This window comes from Mytilus trossulus, chromosome 6, assembly GCF_036588685.1.
Source record: "Mytilus trossulus isolate FHL-02 chromosome 6, PNRI_Mtr1.1.1.hap1, whole genome shotgun sequence".
In the NCBI taxonomy this organism is placed as follows: Eukaryota; Metazoa; Mollusca; class Bivalvia; order Mytilida; family Mytilidae; genus Mytilus; species Mytilus trossulus.
Window position 1 is genome coordinate 28,670,077 of NC_086378.1, and position 26,841 is coordinate 28,696,917.

The following is a 26,841-nucleotide window of genomic DNA, read 5'->3' on the forward strand; positions in this document are numbered from 1 at the left end:
ATGTTTCGTTTCTTACGGTTAACATATACATAATATCAAAGGAAGGAACAATGATGGTTTGCCAGTAGATTTTCCACTGTTGTAAAATGCATGCATGCATCAGATCAAATTTTTAACCAATAGATAATTAAGAGGTCTATATAATAATTGCTTTTTTGTAATCGAGTTTTTCAAAAACTGTATACCTTATACTAGGGAGCCATTACGGCCATTCAATTAATATCGTGCTCATAAAACAATTTAATCCTACTAGCATCGAAGACTTTGTAATTAAAGAACGTCGTATTCATGTGGATTTAAATAAATACAATGGCGTCATGTATAGCCATCCCCATGTATCAAATTATTTCATTATGATGTGCCAATATCTTTTGACAAACAATGGAGCATGAAGACAAAGCAAGGCTTTGTTTTACTGTTCAAAGATAGTAACTTTGTTGTATATTAACGTCAGTACAAAATTTACATCCATGATATACAGTTGAGCAAAAGGTAAGTTTCTGCAATTTTATGACGTAAATAAAGAAACTATTGATTTTTTTAAAATTTGAGAAGTTCACTTTTTTTTAATAACAATAACATCAAAAAGTTACAAAAATTTGAAATTAAAAGGCTAAACATTAACATGAATAAAGAAGAAAATCATTAAATCGTTTGTCAAAGTGTGAAAAAAAGGATGGGGAATCAAAACTCTCCAAAAGAACATTGTAAAATTAAAATCAGCACAATCATACAACACTAGCTCACAAAACGTTGCACGAAAAAAACGATAAACAGAGCAACATTAATCTCATTAAAACAGGGTTTGTCATATCTCTGTTAGGATTACTGGATCTAGTTCCGAATAAATCAGGTTGTGTAGCTTGCTTAATATCACACTTGTATGACATTCCAATGACATTCAATTCTATTGACAAACCAAACAGACATACATGTTAAATATATATGTTTAAATGTCAACATTGTGTTATAATCTAATTTAAAATGAGTAAAACTATAAAGACAAACAAATATGTCAAGAAAAAAAAACCAAAAGGCATATTAATAGGCACATAGGCAAACACGAAAGACAAGAATACAAAAATCTACCATAACACAACAACACAATTAAGGGATGTACAAGTACTAAACCACGTCAAATGGATATTACCAAAACAAGACTAGTTGGACTCATACCACATCTTCTAACATTTATAAGCAGTACAAGTAATAATTTACAAAGACAAATAAAAGAATATTATCAAGATAATAAAACGGCAGTACTTAGAATCTATACCCCAAAACGATCGTGTATTATTTGTGAAGTTGCTACAGAATATTTATTAGCAAGGTCTGGATACCTTTCGATGAATGTTGTTAAAAAATATAGGACTAGACATTCTTTGAAATATTTCTTTTTCATCAATGTGTTGCTCAGTCAAACAATTAAAACAATTTGACTCGAAATTATCAAGTCATCTTCAGGTTTGCTGGAGAGAAAAAGACACACTTGTTTCTATCTTACAAAATACGGATCAGGTGGTCTGCATATTGAAAAATATAAGCTGCTCGACTCAAAATGAAGCCTATTTGAGCTCGTTCGACAAAAAGCTTCATATTGTGAATATAATGTACAGAACGATAATAGATACTAGTTACCTACTACGATCTTTTAGAACTGTTAAAACACGTGTTACTTACTTGTTCGGATCTTTTGATTTTTGAAAGTCTTTAAATCATATTTAACTTTTTTTCCAGAAAGATTAATTAAGATGGCTTTAATCACAGGACTGGGGCGTTGTATCGTTACATGTCTGAATATATTTTTCGTGGTAAGTTTATTTTATTATATTTGCATAACCAAGGAAAGGGTGAAAGTTGGCACCTGTTTGAACGTTTAAACCCACTGAATTTGTTTGCACTTGTGAAACATGTATATCAAATACCAGTAATAGCTGATCTGTCTTTGTTTTCACTTTTATTGTTATCATTATTGAAGACCTGAGTACTATTTGTTACAATTTAAAACATATCTGTTTGTTATATCCATGTACCATTCATGTGACTTTTTGTGTTGAGCAGCCCCTTGATTACATAGAACTGACTGCTTTATGAACATCCTTTGATATATCTTCTAGATTCACTCTAAGGCAATGAAACTGTTGCAAGAATAAGACATTATCATATATTGTCGTATAAACATCAGTTCACTAATTTTTAATTCTCAGCAAGACCAATACAATAATTCTTATAATAATTTTCTTTGAAATTAGATTCAAATAATGATGTGTATTGGAAAATATCATGCCATATTAAATTAACTATTTATGATGTTATTATATAAGTGTTGTTCGGCGTACAGTCACTGAAAATGTAGAAATAATTTAATATCCATTAATTAGGTCTTTCCACCTTTCCGTGGAAAGACCTATAGGTTTTGTTCTGATGGTCATTTTTTTCTTCTTCCGCCTAATTTTTTTTTCTTGCGTAGTATTGTTGTTTAATAAGTTGTCGCTTAGATATTTGGAATATGATATCGTATAGTTTATACGCTTTAAAAATTTACAACCGGGTAACAAAATACTTTACGTTGTATGAGTTATCTCCGTGAACACTGTTTTTCTTGTGGTTACTACTTCTTCGCAACCGTAAAAGATTACGACAAATTTATTTTACCAAATTGCTCGTTACATCTTTAGGATAAGGATATTCCTTTGGGCCGAAGCTATATGGAGACTCCATATGAGAGTTATTCCCCCTTTTTCATTTGATTCAAGTGATATGCATTTTCAACTGGTACCCAATAAGTGATAGAGACCTAGGGTCTTCAGATTTGAGGTCCTTGGTCCAAAAAAAATGAAAATGAGGTCAAGGTCAAAGGTCAAGGTCATATTCTAAATTTTGATTTTGGCTTATTTTCACTTCTTCACAAATACCGTATGACATATTGACAAATATTTTTTCATAAATTGTTAGTTGGAACATGTCCTTACTTGTATATTTTGGTTGAAAGGGTGCGCATACAAGAAATGGGAGTTTTTGTCGATCTTACATTTAGAATTACGCTTAAAGTGGTATTACTCATTAACCAAACATATTAAAGACCTAGGGTCTTTTGATTTAAGGTCCTTTGGTTTGTGACCTTGAAATTGAGGTCAAGGTCATAGGTTAATACGACGATCTATATTTTGACCTTTGCTTTAAATTCATATAAATACATCATAAAGCCATAGGTACTAAAATTTTAAACTGATTTTTCATATTTCAATATCAAAATAGATTTTTACTAGTGGAAAGACCTACAATTGTTCTCTGAACAATTGGTTTTTAATTTAAGTTGTTATTGTTTGCGTTGAGTTGCTGTCTCGTGTAAACATCCAGCAAAGATCTCATTTTTTAATATATTACTTAGTTCCGTTTATGTAACGTTTAATATCGACTCACTCCTAATCATTTAAGGACTGACTGTAATATTTTTTCTGTCTTTGAAGAAATAACATACAAAATTTGGTGCAAACTGAATAACGCGCGTAGCGGGTTATTTAACAGTGTGCACCACATTTTTTTTAATGTTATTTCGAATAAACAGAAAAAATATAACAGTCATTTCTTATAATTTAATTTTAAATTCCATTTTGAACCGTAGAAAACCGTGAAAAAAGTTGATGACGTCACGGTCACATGACTAAATTATGTCTATGGGATGATAAAAAAAATAACGTCAGCCAATCAGAAGACACGTTACATCCAAAATTAAATCATTACTGAAATGAAATGGATTTAGTTATCACTACTATGGCAACACCATCTAGCATTGCGCAGACAAATTTATCCCCTCGTCTAACTATTGCTGACAGAAATCAGCTTTTATATTTGAAGATGTTACCTCCTCATAAGTATTTAACAATAAGGATCAATCACAATACACGAAATATTTTTAACTGTACAGGAATAATAATTTAATCATTTGTTCAGTATAATAACAAGATGCTTTTATATTTTTAGCAGCATAAAATCACTATGAATTCATAATTAGATATGGCTAAGAAATACCGGGCATTAACATATTTATCAAGTGTCTAGAATATCAACCTAACCATTTGAAACACTTTTATTTTATATCATTCTAGATAATGAACTATTGATCGACTATGTCGTATTTGTAATATAAGAAAGAGTACATTTGAACTGACTTTGCAGTATATCTGGAGCAGTTACTTCTAAAGTTAGCTATAATGCATTATCCAAATTATAACGCAGTAAGAACGAAACGATTTGTCGATGTCATTTGTTGAATTTGTTGGTATTAAATTAAGATAATCTGGATTGTTTTAAACTGGTATTAAACTGGCCGACCCCGTACGGTGGCCTATAGTTGTTAATTTCTGTGTCATTTTGGTCTCTTGTGGAGAGTTGTCTCATTGGCAATCATACCACATCTTCTTTTTAAAAGTGTTACCGAGCCTTATAATATGTTTCTTAAAACATATGGTTCCATGCATATGCCTGACATTCCATGGCAATGTTGTGCGAGAAAGAGGGGGAAAGCGCAGACTAAGGCAGTCGCCTCCCCTTTCCCACTAAAGGGTTAATATGTGTTGTTGGTCTGCTGTTTTACATGTTTCTATGTTCACTATTTAACTACGATAATTGGGGGACTATCGTTTGCGTTCTTTCGAGGCTCCTGGTGAATAAAACAAAGATGTCAATATATGTTTATTTGGAGTCCAACCATACGAGTAAATTAATCAAATACATAATATGAAATAAAAGAGTTTGGTTCTTAAATGAAATTGAAATAACAATTATCAAAATACTTTATCAATTAATTAAAATAGTATATCATAATAGTTATGGAACTTTAATCAAGAAAGACTTCTATTATTTAACTTTTCATTAAACAAAATTTATAAGTTTACGAACCTGGTGAATAAAACAAAGATGTCAATATATGTTTATTTGGAGTCCAACCATACGAGTAAATTAATGTTTCATTCCTTAGGGTTTCCTATTTTAAACCCCTAAGAACACGTGCTGGTTGGACTTGTATTATTCACCAATCAAAATGACTTTTAGAATACTTATTTTTATAAGGACAGTTTCTATTGGTTAGATCTCTTTTACCTTATTCACCTTTTTTGGGGTTACTACTTTTAATTACTTAATACTTTGTTTTTATGACCATTAGGGAAATCCGATTATTATGGTAAGATCGAATTCTAAGTGAACAATAGAAAAGAATTAGATATATTTGCTAAAGGAAATACTTCTAAGAGTTTAAGCTGTCAAACCTTATTTATGTCGCTAAGTGTCAAATAAGAAGAATTTCACATCTAATACTTATATATTAAAAGTTACATAACATTATAGACTTTCTAATTATATCTTTTTATACAAAAAGCTTTATACAATAATTTGTTATTTTCTACAATTACATAGAAGATTCACTTAGTTTTATATGAAATATTAAAATTTATTTCTTTAAAATATTTTACCTCTTTTTACCTTCATTATATATCCCTGTTGTTCGAAGAAATTGCTCCGCAATTTTACATTTTAATTTATTTATTTCAAAACTTGTTTAAATTTAAAAATTTTTTTTTTTTTAAATATTCTCTTAACTGGATTTGACTATTTGACTTTGTGGCTTATGATCAGTTGATATTGGATGTTTTGGTTAAATACAAGTTGTTATGACCAAGATGATTTATTGCGTTTTAGATATTCTTATTCTTATTTTTCTTATTAATAAAACAATTTTATTCTTTAATATTTTACATGTTCGATCTCTTCATCTTTATTGTAAGAGCGTTGGTGTTTTATTTTATTACCATTATTATTATCGTTTCGCTATTTCTAATATGTGGTAAGCCCGCTTTTCTTGGTAGTCTGCTCGAACTCCAAACATACCCGAGTCATTTCCTCTCGCTGGAGTATGCTCATTTCCTGGGTACTTTGCTCCGACTCCAGAACTACCGCAAGTCATACCCTCATTTTCTATTATATTACTTTAGTCGGATTTGTTGTTTGTTTTACAATGGATAGTTTTCTAAAACATTTGATTACAGTTAAGATTTTACATTATGGTTAATGATTTGCTTATGCTAGAATACATTATGTTTGCTATAATCAAGATTTTACATGATGACTAGCTAGGTCAACATATTTAGCACTAAATTAGGTTTGTACCATCCTAATTCTTATGATTAAACTCACATTACATTCTTACATACGGGAACCTTAAAACACTTGTTTTACTCAACATTTATCGTAATCGCTATAGAACCATTAAAAACTTACACAATTTACCAACATTTTATTCATTTTTACACGTGCATTTCTCTTTAAATTTTAAATTTCTCTTTATTTATTTCTCTATTTTTATTCTTTATAGGACACTGTGCCTTACTTCGGTAATTTCTGCTTTTATTTAAAGTCTTTAAACAACCAACCTCTTCTTACCCATTTTTTTTATGTACTTTTATCTTTTGAAGGTTAACATTTAAGGCATTATTTTACGATTCTCATATAAACAAGGGTATTTCTTTCTACTCTTTTACGTTAATGAATTTGAACCGCCTGAAGGTTAACTTCTAAGACATATTACATTTCAATATAGTTACTCTAAGTTACTTTTTCGTACTTTCTATATTTTTGTATTTTCTATTCAGTTAACTATAAATATTTTATTTCTCATCTCATATTTCTTTACTTCTTTTAAATCAGTCATCATCATTTTAGCATCTTATTTGCCATTTACAGTCTTCCAAATTAAATATTTTTCTTTATCAATATTTTTTTATATAGTTTTGCACTTAATTAAATAGTAAGTCATATTCCGTTTATCTCAATTTATACATTTCTTTTCAAATTTAGCTTATCAATTACTCTATTTCAATTTAACGTAATTCTTACATCATTTTTTTTTTACTAAGTTTAACTTATACATTCTATCCTATCTTTTTTTTTTACTAAGTATATTCCCTATTTTATCTATTTTAACTTCAACTTAAACTTATTTGCTATTCGATTTATTTTTAATATTAACTTTAACTTACTTGCTATTTAAGAAACATATTTTTTAACAAAGAACATATATACAATATATATATACAAAAAATGAAACAATATAGTTCATTTTAAATCCCACTGTTCAGAATCAATGTCCGAATTAAGCTCCGTAATGTTATACATTTCTCCGTTGTCCATTCTGCGTACTTCTTTTTCCTTTCTACACACTCCTTTCTCCGTTCTGCATGCTCCTTTTCCATTCTCCTGTTTCCTTTCTCCATTTTCTTTTCTCGATTCTCTTTTCTCCGTTCTTTGTTCTCCTTTCTCTGTTCAAGTCTAAATGCTCCATTTGTATTCTCCTGTCTCCTTTCTCCATTTTCCTTTATCGATTCTCTTTTCTCCGTTCGTCTTTCTACTTTATCCTTTAGAATATATTTAACACACTTGATTTCTTTTCGAATTTCGAATACACTATTCTTCGGGAAACTACTCGCTTTACGGGTACCGTGAATCTTTCCACTTGCCTCCACCATTTCTGTTGTGCGAGAAAGAGGGGGAAAGCGCAGACTAAGGCAGTCGCCTCCCCTTTCCCACTAAAGGGTTAATATGTGTTGTTGGTCTGCTGTTTTACATGTTTCTATGTTCACTATTTAACTACGATAATTGGGGGACTATCGTTTGCGTTCTTTCGAGGCTCCTGGTGAATAAAACAAAGATGTCAATATATGTTTATTTGGAGTCCAACCATACGAGTAAATTAATCAAATACATAATATGAAATAAAAGAGTTTGGTTCTTAAATGAAATTGAAATAACAATTATCAAAATACTTTATCAATTAATTAAAATAGTATATCATAATAGTTATGGAACTTTAATCAAGAAAGACTTCTATTATTTAACTTTTCATTAAACAAAATTTATAAGTTTACGAACCTGGTGAATAAAACAAAGATGTCAATATATGTTTATTTGGAGTCCAACCATACGAGTAAATTAATGTTTCATTCCTTAGGGTTTCCTATTTTAAACCCCTAAGAACACGTGCTGGTTGGACTTGTATTATTCACCAATCAAAATGACTTTTAGAATACTTATTTTTATAAGGACAGTTTCTATTGGTTAGATCTCTTTTACCTTATTCACCTTTTTTGGGGTTACTACTTTTAATTACTTAATACTTTGTTTTTATGACCATTAGGGAAATCCGATTATTATGGTAAGATCGAATTCTAAGTGAACAATAGAAAAGAATTAGATATATTTGCTAAAGGAAATACTTCTAAGAGTTTAAGCTGTCAAACCTTATTTATGTCGCTAAGTGTCAAATAAGAAGAATTTCACATCTAATACTTATATATTAAAAGTTACATAACATTATAGACTTTCTAATTATATCTTTTTATACAAAAAGCTTTATACAATAATTTGTTATTTTCTACAATTACATAGAAGATTCACTTAGTTTTATATGAAATATTAAAATTTATTTCTTTAAAATATTTTACCTCTTTTTACCTTCATTATAGCAACTTAAAATTAAAGTAGTCAATATGCCAGACCACCTTCGAGAGACTACCAGAAACTCTACGTGAACGTTTATAGATATAAAAAGATGTAGTATGAGTGCCAATGAGACAACTCTCCATCCAAGTCACAATTTGTAAAAGAAAAATCATTATATGTCAAAGTACAGTCTTCAACAACACGGATCCTTGGCTCATATCGAACAGCAAGCTATAAAGGGCACCAAAAATGACCAAAAAAGAGAAACAAGAAACACTTATGAACCAAATCAACAAACGACAACTACTGAACACCAGGTTTAAGTGCATTTTTGTGATTGTGGCCATATTTAAGATGGAAGTTCTTTTTTGAATTGTTGTTTTTACTCTGATAACAGACATGAATAATGTACCAAAAACTTGTCTTTTGTGTCTTTTATATGCAGATTTTGATTATTTTTTGAATATAAAAATCTTAGTTATCTTATGTGTTTGTGAATGTTGTTCATCTTTTATCTTGTTTTGTATATTCTACAGAATAAGAAATTTTATATCCTAGAAGTTATTATTTTATTCTCATTTTCTAACTATTTTATTCATATAAAAACGCCTTTGTAAAATAAGTTTATTTTTAATGAAAGTGTTTTATAGGTCGGTTTGGCTGACAACTTTTTACTTGATGATATGTATATATATATATTGTTAATTTCTGTGTCAATATATACTATATACAAATGTTTTTTGTGCTGTTTTTAGACCCTTCTACAACGAAATTTGTTTGACATGCACACGTATAAAAATTGCGGTTTTTATCCAACGCAATCATGGGTTTGAACGTAGTTTTCAATTTAGACTCGCTAGTATATATACTATATATATATACATATAATTTAATTTTGGAAGTAACGCGTCTTTTGATTGGTTGACAGTGTTTTGTCTATCAGCGCATTGACATAATTCTGTTATGGTACCGTGACATCACAAAACGGGTTTTTCATGAATTAATAACCCTGCTTAGAAAGAAATTGAGAATTAAATTATAAGGAATGACTAATATTTTTTCTGTCTATTCGAAACGACATAAAAATGTGATTCACACTCTAAAATAACCCGCGTATTCAGTGTGCACCAGATCTTTTTTATGTCATTCTTCGTAGACAAAAAAAAATAGTACAGTCATTCCTTTAATATAAGTGGCATATATAAGAGGTGCAGCCTAATAGTTTCGTTTGTTTTTACATACAATTCCATCATCATTAACTCTTCTCGTATGATCCGTTCAAATTGGCAGACTATTGACAAGCACCCAAAATCATACAAGATCTTTCCCAAACCTACTGTCTTAGCTTTTCAGAGACAAGCAAATTTGAGTATCCTCTAGTAAAAACTGTTCAACTTCAGGATGATGCAAGCCGTGTGAAAAACAGATGTTGTCTCATGACTTGCCAACAAATACTGAAAACGAAAACATAACTTTCCACTTCACTGGGTCTGTATACACCATATATTTTTCAATGTAACTTGCAAAACCTAGAACGTTGTTTACCTTCTTCAGTGTCGATATGGCATGTAGTATATTGGCGAGACAGAACATCCATTCAACGAACGCATGAGTGTAGAGATCATATATGATCATTAGAGATCATATGGGCACGCCCTAGCTGATATAAAAAAAAACTTATCATCACTATCATAGTACACAACGATGGTTGGTGAACGGCCGACAGACTTGCTTGGGGATGGTTTTGGATAAGAGAGTAATGGACAATTTCCCCAGAGGGTATAAATGATAAAAAATAGAGTGAGTCACCAATTTTCCCTACCATCACTCATTTTCCTACCATCACTTGTTTTCTGTAACTCAGGCTTCTGTACTTGACTCTTATAATTTTAAGGAACTTGTTCCTCCTCCAAAACATCAATATTGATAAAAATTACCAGCTTATTGATAATTTATATAACGATCAAGATTATATATATATATAATAAACAAATCTAAATTGAAAACAACGTTCAAACCTACGAATGCGTTGGATAAAAACCGCAATTTTTATACGTGTACATGTAACAAAATTCGTCGTACAAGGGTCTAAATACAGCACAAACAACATTTTCGAAATGACCAAAAAAGTGAAAAAATATATTTAGCAAAACGCATTTTACTAGCAAGATGAACAATGATATTCTTAAACCCTGCTGACTGCCATTGACGATTTACAAATAAATTGATCACAAGGTGTAACAAAATTTATCTCAATATTAATCTAATAACAAGTAGATAACAATAAATTTGCGACAAAGATGGTTAACCACACCATGAGAGGCTAATATTTTTACACCATATCCAGATTTCGACAATTTATGTCTCTTCGGTGATGTAAGGGATCGAAAAGTATTTGGAAGGCCATTTAATTTTACCTCAATTTAGGATAGACTCTATATATACAAGAACGTCTGAACCAGTGACAACTCCATGACAGATTTTATCATTCGGATCAATAATGATAGCGATACACGGCTGAATACACATTCTGTTTATATAATTATACATTATATGATGGATGGTGAAAGAGAGGCGGATTACACCAAAGGGAAATTCAAACCAATCAGTCAAAAACGGACTAGCAATAAAATGTCAAAACTTTTCGTTTAAAACGATGGACTCTTTATAAATAATTCCCACTTTACCTATTTTTTCGTTTCAAATATGTTGAGGGATTCCGTTACCACACATTACTTATATAAAATATTGACTAATTTCGGTCACAAATACCAAGATTTTGTTTTGATGTTTGGGTACACAATGTATTTGTTTGTGTTGAAACCTTATTACAAACAGGATATCAAGTCATGATAACTGTACCGTGTGTACAGTTTGTAAATTTTGATACGACCCATATTAACGTATTGATCCTTTGATTGACTGAATTCTTAAATAGATTTGATTTAAGCACTCTAGTAACATCTTTGAGTATCGTCTTTATTGGTTCTCAAGTTGATTATAAATTTAGATATAAGAAATATTGAGATACTTTGTAGTTATGAACACGCATGGTCAAACAACTGGTCAATAATTTAATTCGGGATTGTACAAATTCAAGCTTATCCCAGACTGTTTATGTAGGCCTAACACTAATTTTGTAAGATGTGTACTGGTCGATATTTTAACATAGGAAAACATTTACTTATTTTTCACATTGTTATTTTAATTTGTCTTGAAGCAGATTTCAGTAAGTGCGATTTGTGCGAATATTATCTGTAAAAGATATTGCTGATTTTTTTTGGATTTTTTAGATCATAAGCTTGTTGATGATAGCTGCAGGTGTCATTGCATACCAAGCGTCGGAGATTGATCAGATACAGTCGCTTGAAAAAGATATAAGAACCGCTCTAGATACAATTGCTTCGAAAACTGGAAGTGGAAGCACCGGAGCTGAAAGTTTCTCCATTACTGAATTTTTAGATGGTATTGGTATGGGACTGATTATTGCAGGCTGTGTCCTATTATTTCTATCATTTCTTGGTTGTTGTGGTGCCTGCTGTAAATTTAAAACACTAATTTTTGTTGTAAGTATTATTCATGCAAGTATTTTACAGAGTTCTTGATTTTGGTGGACAATTTTACAATAGTTTCTGTACTGTATGTTATTTTGACATTTAATTTACATTTGATTAAGAATATTAAGTTTATGCATATTTAAAAAAAAGTGTAGCTGATTTTGTCTTAATCCCATCTCAGTTATCGGTTTAAAAGGAAAATAAAACAGAATAAATAAGCGATTACCATATTTACGATATAAGGTTACACTCACTTGCGTCTATCTCTTGTCTCCATTTGCATAGATTTAAGGGTTGTGTTAAATAATACAAAACTCAAATACATTTTCTATACTGTAGCTGTTATTGTGAAGATAAAGATTTGAATTAAGGAAGCTCGGGGGTACTAAAATTTCAGCAAAAAGTTAAACCTTTAAATTTTTATTACAAATTTTATTTATTACACTTTTAGTTATTACTTTATGATATGGTACAAACATCAAACAAAAAATCGATTCGGACATCAACAAATGGAAGTTTTTAACTATCTTGACTGGCTATACAGCCCTTGCACGGTCGGCTATTAAGCATATTATCTAATCGATTCGGTTTGGCCCCAGATTACTTTTATACTCCAAATTATCTCCCTTTGATGCAAAATGCCATTTGTCGGCTTTAAATTTGAAATATCTTTTTAACTCATCGGTGACCTATATTTTTTTTTATTTTTTTCAAACAAGCTGCACATAAACTAACTAATTGAAAAATCTAAGCGATTTCTGAAATTGGATTATTTTTTTATTTCGATATTACCTCTATTTATCTTATTAGTTCAACAGAAAAAAAGGATAATGAAAAAAATGTATGCTTCTTCGAATTCCGGAGGCAGATTGTGAGCTTAAATGAATGGTGACACCATTTTTTCATTAATTTTTTTTTAAAGTATATGATAAAGTTCATTCATAAGAAAATATAGCGAAATCCTATTTTAGAAAAAAAAAACGGTTTATACCCGGGAGCCCCCTTAAACTTACTTTGAAATTATCTATTTCGGTTTACTTTGACCAAAAGTAAGAGCACCATTAGGAAATTATGAAACGGTTCATTTTTTTGCAAATCATGTCAAATGCCTGATTATCAATTGATATGATTTCCATGTTATCTATGTTTAAGATTACTTATCGACTAAAACAATGGTACCAAGTCATAAATTTATATTAAAAAATTTAAGATAGAAATCGTTTACTAGCACACACTATTATGATCTTATTAGGCTTGCCTCTGCTTTATACAAATTGTTGTCAGAAAAACAAGGAAATGAGGGAAATCATGATTCCTTGACTCCATGTACTTTAATTCATTACGGTTAATTACTATTAGACTGATAAATGAAAAAATAAATAAGACAACCAACCCGTTTAACTTGAATTCGTACAACTGGAATATGTGTATATTACAAATATAATAATACACGACAAAATCCGTATCGCATGTTGTATCACGATACACTAATATCAGTCCCGAGGGCCGAAGATCCCGAGGAATGATATTGGTCGAGTGGTGATACAGCATATTGAAGTACAAACAGGGTCATTGGACTGAAAAAGTGAGTTCCCACTTAAAGATTTATTGAATCTATTTAATAAAAATCGCTCATAAAAGTTACTTAGTGATATCTTTTTGAATGATATCGATTTTAGCTGAAATGATCAGACATTTCTTGAGTCGTAACTCACTTTTTTCCTATGCCAGGAAATACAGCAACTGATCGTCATAGGTCAAAGGTTGACGTCACTTGATTTATTGAGTCAGGCCAGGTATGCAATTCGGGTATGCGACACGGGGTATGCGATATAAGGTAGGTGGTACAGATTAGTAAAAAATATTTTTTATTAGGTATACAAAATTGCTGAATTTTGTACTAAATATATGATAAATGTAAGAAATACCGCGTAATGCATTGTAAATAAATAATGCAACGATAAATTGTTGATTTTGAATCTGCATATAATTGATACAATTAATTGTTTTGTTTTACAGTACGCCCTGATAATATCAGTAATGTTGTTGGGAGAAATTATTGTCGTGATTTTGATGTATGCTGCTCCAGGTACGGTAAGTAAATTTTAGAATTACATATGCTAAGATTGCTGTAGGGGACATTTACAGCAAGCGTCAGGAATATTGGAACACTTTTACAAACAATGAACGACAAGATTATATCGTACGGTCTTACATTGTATGTTGTAACTGTATTTTGTTTCAAAACTATTCTTCTTTTTCTATCTCTCTTTTGTAAAATGGAAGAACAAGATCCCAAAAGTATTCGTTTTAGCATATTTAGAACAGATTTATACTTAATACAATAAATTCCAATTGTTTGGGCATACAAATCAAAAGCAAGTATAAAAGACATCACCAATGATAACCACTGGATGACACCTGCATATGATATTGGACTTAGCTAAAGACTTTATTCGTATTGCTAAATTTATGTGATGTAAAAAAAAATTCCACCATTCTAGAATCAATTGAAAAGGCTTGGCTCATCAGAACAGATTCATAAATGTTTAATATTGTAAACAGTTGTACTTATTTTATCTTTGACGGATGTGTTAAAAGAAAGATCAAACACTAACGTTAATAAAAAATTCCCCCAGCTCTATCATCCTTTTTTAAACACGCAAAAATGACTTCCTATACCTTTGTTACAAGTGTCTTCCAAATCCCAATTTACACCCTTAAGCAGGGAGATGTAGATATGATATTTCATAATAATTCAATTATATTTAAGAATGTGTCCATAATACACGTATGCCCCGCTCATTTTCTATGTGTATTGGACCGTGAAATTCAAGGTCAACACTCTTATTTGGCATTGAAGTATTAGAAAGACAATACCATAGGGAACATGTGTACTAAGTTTTTAGTTAATTGGTCCCTTCATCAAAAACTACCCTGACCAAAAAACTTTGATCTGAAGCGGTATAGAAGGACTAACGGACAGTCAAATTCGAACGGACGAACAAACCGGAAATAATAATGCCCATAAATGGGGCAAACAACGGGCGGTCGAATTCCCAGACCGGAAAAAATATTTCTAATATAAATGGGGCATACAAATACTAGTAAGTTATTATTTCCTTATGAAAAAAATATTTTTGTATATTGTAGAGGAGGAAGGTCTTTAAAGATAATTAATACAGGCCAAGTATGACCATATAATTGTCTCTATAGTATTTCAACAAACTGTCGGCATTCCCATTGGAACCAAAAAGTAAAAACACAAAAATACTGAACTCCGAGGAAAGTTTAAAAAGGAAAGTCTCAAATCAAATGACAAAATCAAACGTCCAAACACATCAAACGAATGGATAAAAACCTAAATTGTGCCCCTCCTTTGTCGACTTGTTCTTTATTCTTAAAGGAAAAGAAGTAAGCAAAAAATCCTTTAATTCTACTTTCCCCTGTAAAGATGATGTTCTCTCACTAAATAATTAAAAATTCTACTATGTTGAACACATCTATAACATCGAGCTAGAGATAAATAAGAAAAATGAAAATAAAAAAATGAAATACTAAACTCCGAGGAAAATTCAAAAAAGGAAAGTCCGTAAGCAAATAGAAAAATCCAAAGCTCAAACAAATCAACCGAATGAATAAAAACTGTCATATTCCTGACTTGGTACAACATTAGTTTGTCTTATATAGAAAATTGTGAATTAAACCTAGTTATATAGCTAGCTAAACAGCATATACAGTGTAAGGTATCTTGTGACTATTTGACCCTCTCTATTACTTCCAACTTGGCTAACCGTCTACACTTAAACTATTTAAAACATCTGCAAAACAAATATAAAGAAATGCACATAAAAAAGAAACAAAATGAATTAATGTATTAATGAAATTCGATAGATCAAAGTCATTCCCGATAAGTTCATAAAGCTGTGATTTGGTATATGAAATTATCAATGTATTGTCTTTTAATAAGAAAATAAAAAAAAAATCCAGAGTAAAGCTGCAACTCATTCAAGCCTTCTTCTCTAATAAGAAAAGTAAGTAAATATGCTATGTAGGTATTCCTATGTACAACAAATGCGCCTTTTTCATAGCAGATTTGTTCGTGTACTGTTTTGTATAACAGTTTATGACCAAACTCGATAAAGACCCGTCAAAAATGCATTTAATTGATAAATTCAACAATTCACCAATATCTTGATGATATTTTTTCGTTAAATAATCAAGAATTTCCTAGCCAGATTTTACCCGTAAGAAACTTAATTTTAACAAATCAAATATAAACGGTAATAACTGTTCTTTCCTAGATTTACATATTTTAGTTTTAAAATTGAAATATTACAGTAAAATGCATGACAAAAGTGACGATTTTTCGTTCCCTATTGTTAATTTTCCCTTTTTAGGCGGTGATGTTCCAATGGCACCATCTTTTGAAGTTCGCCCTGCCAATGTTTATTGTGACATTTTGGATTTTAATGAACATGATATATGTATCTCTGGTAAATTATAAAGTATGGGATTTCGTTACCACAGTATGCTCGCAAGAGGAACGAAAGATAACAGAGGCATAGTCAAACTCATAAATGAAAATAAACTGTATCTGTAGAAAATGTATTTCAATCGGGACAGCACATCCTCATCTTTATAGAGCTTTTGTTTACCGAGCCTGGAAATTTATAAACGATCCCGGTTAACCTATTGACTCTTTGAATTAACTTATTCTAAAGGGTTGCAAATTCATCAGTGTAACTATAATTTTGAATATTGTTTTATTGGTATACATATTGATTGTGTTACCAGTAAATGAATAACTTACTAATATTACATTATGTACAGATGTACATTCATGGCTCTACAATAAGTCGATACCCGTACTTGGCACTGCAGAAGGTCATGTTTTTTTCTCTGACTGTTTATGTCTACACTAAATCCACAAGACGATAGAGCTGTCCAAGACCAACCTTTTTTTTATCAGGTTCTGTTTTAGGGTAGAATAGTAGAAGTATATGCATGTATAGGTTACAACTGTCAAAATCTGTTTAAGGTTAGAACTGTTACTGTAATAATCTTTTAAATGGTGTCTGGAGTAGAGGTGTCGTTTAGTTTTAATATTATAATATGTTTTTGTCAATTGTAGATTCAAGGTTCTATAAAAGATGTTTTACTTGAGTCATTGAAAAACTACAAAGGAATCGGAAACTCTGAAGTAGCAACACTGGGATGGATGTTTGTTATGCAACAGGTAATTTAATTCAGATTTCTATAGAAATTATGCGACATTTACTCATCATACTTTATTTCCATCTATAAATGATTGGCAAAATACAATATGCATGTATTATTAAAACAAAATGTCCCTTAATTCATGGGATTAAAACTATATACAGTATTTCAAATAAATGAAACCTTCATTTAAGACTTCAAAACATTGCAATTGTGTTTATATGTCATGGAGATTTTCTTAACTGCTTAGAAGAAACATGAAATGCCCTTAGATGCATGATTTTTATTAGTTGTAAGTTGCCTTGAACTGGCTGTCAGTTAAGTGCGAATACTCTAAGATCTGTACCTAGTGTCTTTTTGTTGTTGTGATGTACAAGTACCCGGCCACGTCCACTTGTTGTTTTTTGTCCATCTGATGAGGTAAGCCTCTTTCAACTGATTTTTGTCGAGTCTGCGACTTTTGTCGCAGAAAGCTTGACATAGGGATAGTGATCCGGCTACGGCGGCGGTGGTGTTAGCTCACTTCTTAAAAGCTTTATATTTTAGAAAGTTGGAGACCTGGATGCTTCATACTTTGTATATGGATGCCTCATGTTACGAAGTTTCCGTCAGTCACATGTCCAATGTCCTTGACCTCATTTTCATGGTTCAGTGACTACTTGAAAAAAAAAGTTAATTTTTTTGTAATGTTAAATTCTCTCTTATTATAAGTAATAGGATAACTATATTTGGTATGTGCATACCTTGCAAGGCCCTCTTGCCCGTCAGACAGTTTTCACCTAACCTCGACCTCTGTTCATGGATCAGTGAACAAGTTAAGTTTTGGTGGTCAAGTCCATATCTGAGATACTATAAGCAATAGGTCTAGTATATTCGGTGTATGGAAGCACTGTAAGGTGTACATGTCCAACTGGCAGGTGTCATCTGACCTTGACCTCATTTTCATGGTTGAGTGGTTATAGTTAAGTTTTCGTGTTTTGGTCTGTTTTTCTTATACTGTTTGCAATAGGTCTTCTATATTTTGTGTATGGAATGGTTGTAAGGTGTACAGGTCTACCTGGTAGGTGTCATATGACCTTGACCTCATTTTCATGGTTCAGTGGTCAAAGTTAAGTTTTTGAGTTTTGGCCTTTTTTTCTAATACTATATGCAGTAGGTCAACTATATTTGGTGTTCATGGAAATATTTCATGATCTACATGTCAGTTGCGCAGGTTTTATTTGACCGTGACCTCATTTTTTACGGTTCATTGCTCAGTGATAAGCTTTTGTGTTTTGGTCTGTTTTTCTTAAACTATAAGCAATAAGTCAATTTTATTTGTTATTTATGGAAGAATTGTTAGCTGTATATGCCTACCTGGCATGGTTTCTCTGACCTTGACCTCATTTTCATGGTTCAAAGGTCAATGTTAAGTTTTCTTGGTTTATGTTAAGTTTATGTGATAGTTGTAAAAAAGCTTTATTATTAGGACTATCAACATAATATAAATGATTAGTAAAGAAAGCGAGACATTTCAGTGTGTGCACTCTTGTTATAGTTCGTTCTTATGTTGTAATGTTATTCCACTGCCCCAGGTTAGGGAAGGGTTGAGATCCCGCTAACATGTCTAACCCCACCACATTATGTATGTATGTGCCTGTCCGCAGTTAGGAGCCTGTGGTTCGGTGGTTGTAGCTTGTTTATGTGTTGCATATTTATTTTTTGTTTATTTGTTGTACATGAATAAGGCCGTTAGTTTCTCGTTTGATTTGTTTTACAATGTCATATCGGGGTCTTTTATAGTGGACTATGCGGTATGGGTTTTACTCATTGTTGAATGCCGTACCGTATTTTGACCTATAGTTGTTAATTTCTGTGTCATTTTGGTCTCTTGTGGAGAGTTGTCTCATTTGCAATCATACTAATCTTCTTTCATCTTTTTTTTTTTTAATATATAAACATGATTATTTTGATAAAATGATAATCACATCGAGAATGATTCCAAAGTGTCGTCTTCAAGTAACTACGAAAAATGGCATATTCTGAATATAATTTTTTTTGTAATAAATGAGTCGGATTCAATCGGCAAATTCATATAGGAGCATTATTTTCTGCTTTTAAAACTACTAATACCGTTTTTCGTTCAAAGTTTGTTATGGAATGACATATACCAGACCGGGTTTGCTTATAGAAACATTGAATAAGGTTTAGGATACAAAAGCTGAAAAGTTTCAAGAGGCCTTCATACTTTCAGTTCTAATTCATTCCAAAGCCGATATCTTTGAGAAGTTTTGGTGTCTTTAAATATGCACGTTCAGCAGATAAGAATTGTCTTACATGTTTGTGCAAGGTAAACGTCGGAAACGTTTGATGAAAAAGTGATTCTAAAGATTTTTTATAGTCACAGTACATACTGGCTTTACACATTTAAACATAAGCATAGTTTCGAATCCCACTGAAGAGAAACGGTATCTTATGTATGGAATGCCGCAGCTGTCCTTTGTTGAACTCTGGAATCCCAAGTGAAGAGCATCCTTCTTTTGTAGTCTTTTATGATTTTTAATTTTAGTTTCTTGTGTATATTTCAGAGTTTGGTATGACGTTTATCATAACTGAATTAATATACATGTTTTTGGTTAAAGGGCCAGCTAAAGCACGCCTACAGGTGCTGGAGTTTCTCGCTGCATTGAAGTCCAATTGGTGGTCTTCGGCTATTGTCTCTTTGACACATTCTTTATTTCCGTTTTCAATTCTATTTATCTTTTATACGCATACTTACCCCATGAACCCTCCTTTTTGGAAGCTCAAGCAAAAGCCATTGATCCTCGATATTTAAAAAAAATAGAACTGATATACGATAACTCGACTTTCAACTCCAAATTTAAATCTTAAAAGGTTCAAATTAGAGTCATACTCGAACTCTACGTAAAAAGGTGAGTCAAATTCAAAGTTGAAATCCAACTATTACTCGAACTTTACCTTTTAATGTAAAATGTTCAACTCGAAACTGGGTATGTGGTTGAGAGTTGTCTCATTAGCAATCATAAAACATTTTTCATTTCTTTTTTTGGCATTATATATTACCGACTCTAATTGTTTTAACATAATTAATTTGTAAACCTTCATGAATAGTTATAAAACTTGTATAGCAGTTATTCTTCAAGATCAAGATAAAACCGTCTACATATATTTTCTAAAAATAATTTCTTTTTAATTTTGTTTTTACCGATAAATGTAACGATAAATGTGCAGTCAACATTAAGCTTTTACACTGTCAGCAGAATTATCAGACGAGACACAAAGTGCCTTGGAACCTTTGACAAATCTATTATAATTCATTTTCAATTTGATAACTAAGGAAAAAGTAAAATCACAAAAATACTGAACTCAGAGGAAAATCAAATCGGAAAGTTCCTAATCACATAGCAAAATCAAATGACAAAACGCATCAAAAACAATTGGACAATAACTGTCATATTCCTGACTTGGTTACTGGCATTTTCAAATGTAGAAAATGGTGGATTAAACTTAGTTTTATAGCGCTAAACCTCTCACTTTGTACGACAGTCTCATCAAATTCCGTAATATTTACAATGATGCCTGGTAACAATGATAGGACCAAGTGCTTTGTGGATATCCCCTTATATCTGAATTACTGTTAATTTTTTAATACTTTTTTCTTAATTTTGTCTGTCGTCAAATAACTATGAAGAAAAACTCGTACAGTTAATTTAGTTTGAACTTTAACTCATTAGAAAGTGGTACTTATCTAATGTTAATTTAGTTGGTTTTAAAAAAACAATATAGTTTAGATATATTCCCAATATTGAATGTCATACGCAATGTTTAATGTGTATATTGGAATGTAAAATGGTATATCAGTGTTGAGACATAACGTATATTAGAGTTCAACATAAGACAGCTTTGACATTCTATACTTATGCAGTATATATTAATTGTGGTGTAAAAAGTAAAATCAGAAAAATTACTCAACTCCGAAGAAAATTCAAATTCCTTATCAGAAGACAAAATCAAAAGCCCAAACACATCAAACAAATGGATAACAACTGTGATATTCCTGACTTCATACAGTCATTTTCTTATGTAGAAAAGGGCGAAGGGTGGAATAAAACCTGGTTTTATAGCTAGCTAAACCTCTCACTTGTATGCACTGCAAAAGTCTAAAACTCTGAAAAGACCTCTTTCTGTCCTTTTTGCATGAACAATTACTTGACATTCTACAAAAGAAAGACTTTTATCTAAATTTTTCTTGACAAATTCTGTTTTATATTAAATTTGTAAATTTACATGGCATATTATCGACATCATGAATATTGTCTAAAAAATTCTTGACAAATTCTTGACATTTGAATACTATCTTGAAATTTCTAGACATTCTCATATTATTTTCTGTATGGCTTGACACATTTTTGATTGTGTCTTTTATTTCCTTGACAATTCTGAGTTTTACAATTCATGACCAATATACATGATATAACTTTTTCTTTATTTCTCTTTATATAATATATTTTTGTTTCAAGTAACACTTATTACAACAAAAAAAAGCTGGGCATGTAAATATTTTTATTATTAAAACTTTGGATATATAAATATTTTATATATACAAATATGGGTATGACATATAAAGTATTAACACATACAAATGTGGTTATGATGATATATAACCATTCAAATGTGGGTTTGTAAGTAATTACAAATGTTGATTCATTAATAAATTATTACTAAATGATTAAAAACCAATCATACTGTAGACACATTTTATTTTAGTAATTTCTACATGCATAATAGTTATTGTTAATATGATAAATAAACACGTATTGTACCAAAATGTAGCTTTTTTTTTTTATAATTTAGCAAAGTATTATTGTATCCTAATTCTTCTGTGTTTTGTTTAGCCATAATAAAAATGAGTATATAACAGCAAAAGAAAGTGTTTAAGGGGCAAATCTAGCCATTGACAAAAGGGGGCCCAACCTAGGAGAAAAAGGGGTTCCAACCTTATGTCCCAATTCAAATGCAATGATCGGCAAACACAAATGGCGGGTTTCTGTCGGAACTCTCCCCAGGGAGACTGTGTTGAAACAGTGCGGAATGTGTCTATATCCAATTCAGGCAAGACATCTTTAAGAATGAAAAGAATGTGTTTAGATATATTTAGACAGCTTTAAGACTGTCAATAAAGTGTCGAGACATATTCAGACATTGTTTAGAATGTCAAAAATATTTCAAGACATATTCAGACATTACTAAAATTGCATGAATATTTCAAGACAAATTAAGACATTTTTAGGAATGTCAAGAATATGTCAAGACTGATTGAGACAAATTTAAGACAAAATTTGGTCGAGACTTATCAAGACTGAAAGTGTCGAGAAATTTTTAAACAATTTTAATTCATTTGTCAAGAAATCTGAAAAATCTTATCATACAAATTCATGCTTTATATAGATTAGACCGTTGGTTTTCCCGTTTGAATGGTTTTACACTAGTAATTGTGGGGCCCTTTATAGCTTGTTGTTCGGTGTGAGCCAAGGCTCCGTGTTGAAGGCAGTACTTTAACCTATAATGGTTTAATTTTTAAATTGTTATTTGGATGGAGAGTTGTCTCATTGGCACTCACACCACATCTTCCTATATCTATTTGTTAAGTGTTGTGCCAAAGCATTTTACCTTAATTTACTTTCGTAATAGAAGTTATTACGTTGTTTAATGCACATAGTTTGTGCAGTTCATTTTTATATTTCATAATTCCCGCAATATTTTGGTAATGTTTTACCGGGAGTTCGTAGCACATTTTGTGTTGTCATTCGCGACTCAGATGTTATGCGGAGTAATTTTCATAGGAACTGCATAACAAATCATTTATATACGTTAAAGTTATTACCTTTTACACATTCATTTATAACGATAATCTTTCATAATTGTAGCCTTTTGCTACACAGCGTTCATATTTACATTGTAACCATTAACCGGAAGTAGGGAATATCTATTTTTGTGTATTCACTTTGTAAACCAGGTCAACTATAGTCAGTTTCAAATTTGGATTGCTAACGATCAGCTGCTTTACGAACTTCAGACATAACTTTTCAGATTAGGTATTTTATAGGTAATTACATACGTTGATAATATTTAAATACTACTAGAACACACCCGTGATATCGCGGGTCCGTGACTGAATTAAGGTATATAACTATGCGCAAGCCTTATTTTAGTATAAGTATTGTCATCTGATAAGGTCATGCCGATTATAAGATACACAGTTTTTCTCTGCTTTCAAATCTTTCTGTTTGAACCCGTCGAACTGGAACTTATCAATTATTGGTAATATTAATTATTTGGAAAACAAAAGGTCCTGGAATGGAGTATTTTTTAATCAACAACATTGTCCTATATTAGTTATAAATAAAGATGAATTCTTTGATTCGCTGTTTACGTCATGTATGTATGCCTACTAACAAATTGAAAACTGTTCCTCATTTTAAGTCTTGTTATCTTAGAAAATCTTAGTGATTTAAATACTACAATAGGTAGCTTTTTGACAATTTAGTAGTGTCAACCCCCTGTGCTTATGACCCGTGTATATAGCATATTAACCCTGAATACACCGTTTGGTGGTGCGCCTGTCAGATGCAGAACGAACAGATTAGGTAATAGGTAACAGGTGAATATACTATTGGTATCGGTATCGGACTCGACCCGGAACTTCTTAATTATTGGCAATATTAATTACGTGGAAAACAAAAGGGCCTGGAGTGGTGTAATTTTCAATCTACACCTTTGTACTATATTAGTGATATATAAAGTTGAATTCTTTGATTCGTCGTTTTTACGTGATGACGGCTGAAAAATTGGACTTCGTAATTTTAGTATTATAGATTTATTGTAAATTGCAATCCATTTCATATTTATTTCTGTTATAATAAACGGAATATATTTTACACCAGTTTTTCATTCATTGCTTTGAAATTGGTAAAGTTAATAAACGGTCGGCGCTACATTAAGAATGTTAAAAAGATAATTCAGACAAAGAAATAATGTTGAGTAAAAATTTACGCAAATTCAAAAACTGGTCTTTCTTCAGACGTTTTGTCTTTGGAAATGATGACAGTCGCATCAAATTCTAATATATTGACAACGATGTGTGAACAAAACAAACATATATGATAGGTATAAATGTCAAAAGTAAGGGTACATTATCGTAATTCACGGAAAGCCATTTATTATCATTATGAGTAAATCTTTCTAAAGCAGTTAGATATATTTGCACTTATATATTTTCAAAAACCCATTCAGACTAAAAATTGATCAAAATTTTAACTAAGAATATCATGCTGAACGTATATGTAAGATAATTGATAAAAACATATCACTTTTGTATAAAAATTAAAGAATATTTGCCTATTATGTACAAAAGACAACTATTTTATAATGCATATATTCTACCAAATATAGACTAGAGTAGTTCAGTTTGGGGAAAATTATTACAAAAAGATTCAGAAAAGATCATAAAATTTCAAAAAAGAGAAGCAAGAATTATACTTGAATATGATATTTCTGTTCCATTTGATTTTATGTTTTCGTCTTTAAAATGGTTATCTATTACAAAACTAATAAAAGACCAACAATCAATTCCATTGTATAAAATTGTAAATGGACTTACACATAATTGATTAGCAATTCTAACTATTGATAATATGCAAAACTTCAACTTGCGATCTTTATCTAATAATGATATATTTGTTCCAAGACCAAATTATTAACTTTTTTTTCTTTTTATAAAAAATCGTTTTATTATTCTGCAAAAAGGTATGGAATAATTTACCATTCTCAATAAAAAAAATTGTTGTTATGTGGAATTATTCAAGACATTGTTATAAACATTTTCTTGAAAATTCTATGATAGTCGAATTATTTGTTTCTGTCTTTTCTTTTATTAGAATATGAAAACGTAATCACAACTTTATCAATTATTGCCATGAAAGATTGAATTGTGTAAATATATTGAGTATTTTAATGTATGAACATGATGAATATTAACTGTATACAATATGAGGGCCTCAATTATAATCAGACTAGTTCTGATTGAGTTACCTTCTTAAGGTAAAGAATTTAAGATAAGGAAAGCTAGACGATGTCTTTAGGATGATCTCTGCCATTACGTCTCTAGACCATGTTAAGGGTTCAGTGGTTAAATGTTATTGTCCTTTTCTGCATTTAGGTTCTTGGTCCGTCTGATGGACAAAAGACTAGGTTTGTATTCGTACAATCCTCTGACAAACACTGACATTATATTGAATTTTTTTATATTATTTTTTTCCGATATTTAATAACGGTATAACACTTGAAGTATTTTGTATGAGATTATGATTTTTAGATGAAATGCTGTGGTGTGAATGATTATAAAGATTTCAGTCAAACAAAAACAGATGATTGGCGAAAACCTGGAGGCAATGTAGTTAATGATCTAGATGCACCTGTTGTATGCTGTGTAAATGTGCCAACTGGAACTTCTGACACAGACTTTAATTGTGCTCGCGAAGCAACCCTGGATATAAACAATGAGGTGAGAACGTTTGTTTTAAGATATGTGTGTAATACATTTTTCATAATGAGGTTGTATTTACAAAATACGATAATACAAAAATCATGCTGGGGAAAAGTATGAAGTAGTTCAAATGAATAAAAACAATTCCAAGTCTCTAAAAAAACAGTTTACTAATAACAATATTCATGACATGGGACAGCCTATCATATTTTTAATCTAATATTGTGGTACATGTGTTGTAACCTTTCTACATAATTTTGTAAAAATAAAAATAAACCAATGAAACAGTTATTTAAAATTATATAACAAAACGTATGACTGTATAATATTATTCATGCATGCATGAGGAAATAGTTATAAACAACAAATGAATGTAAGAGGAACAACCAAAGCTCTGTGTTCACTCCCTACTGTCATTATGTACAGTCTGGTATGGAAAAACAGATATCATGAACTCATTTTCTATGCTTTATACGACTTCAACAAAAAACCTTATAATTTTTTTCAGGGTTTCAAATTAAAAAAAAAAATGCAAAAGGCGAGGGGAAAGGGAAAAGAGATTTTTTTCGAAATTTCTTTATTGCAAAAAATGTACTTTGCAAGCTTCGTAATGTTTTGTCACTTTATTTTCCGTTGTTTTCAATGCAATCAGGGATTTTCTTTTTGTGTTTTGGTAATACACAATGTTTTAACATGCTTATAGGGATGTTTTGATAAAGTATGGGACTCGGTGTTAGGCAACCCAACGTATGCAGCCATAGGATATTCTGCAGCATTTGTTTTCCAGGTAAAATCATATTTTGTTTATATAAGTAAATCATGAAAACGAATTAATAAAATTAACGATACCAATTTTCTTGCACCAGATGCGCATTTCGACAATACATGTCTCTTCAGTGATGCTCGTGACCAAAATATTTGAAATCCAAAGAATTAAACTGTATTTTAAATGCAAATGTTTGCCAAATTAGTTATGAATGTGCCATAACATATACAGACATATTGTTTTCACCTGTTTATGTC

General features: G+C 30.9%; 1 protein-coding gene across 1 annotated transcript in view; it reads left to right on the forward strand.

The window, feature by feature from the left end:
- The first annotated feature begins 387 nt into the window (after nt 1–387).
- Nucleotides 388–26,841, forward strand: part of LOC134721052 (tetraspanin-9-like) — a 29,388-nt gene continuing 2,934 nt past the window's right edge. The window contains exons 1-7 of the mRNA XM_063583755.1: nt 388–492; nt 1,738–1,811; nt 11,790–12,062; nt 14,073–14,147; nt 17,188–17,292; nt 25,648–25,836; nt 26,522–26,605. Of these exons, the coding sequence (XP_063439825.1) occupies nt 1,752–1,811; nt 11,790–12,062; nt 14,073–14,147; nt 17,188–17,292; nt 25,648–25,836; nt 26,522–26,605 (786 nt within the window). The 5' untranslated portion in view covers nt 388–492; nt 1,738–1,751. The remainder of the gene's footprint in view (nt 493–1,737; nt 1,812–11,789; nt 12,063–14,072; nt 14,148–17,187; nt 17,293–25,647; nt 25,837–26,521; nt 26,606–26,841) is intronic.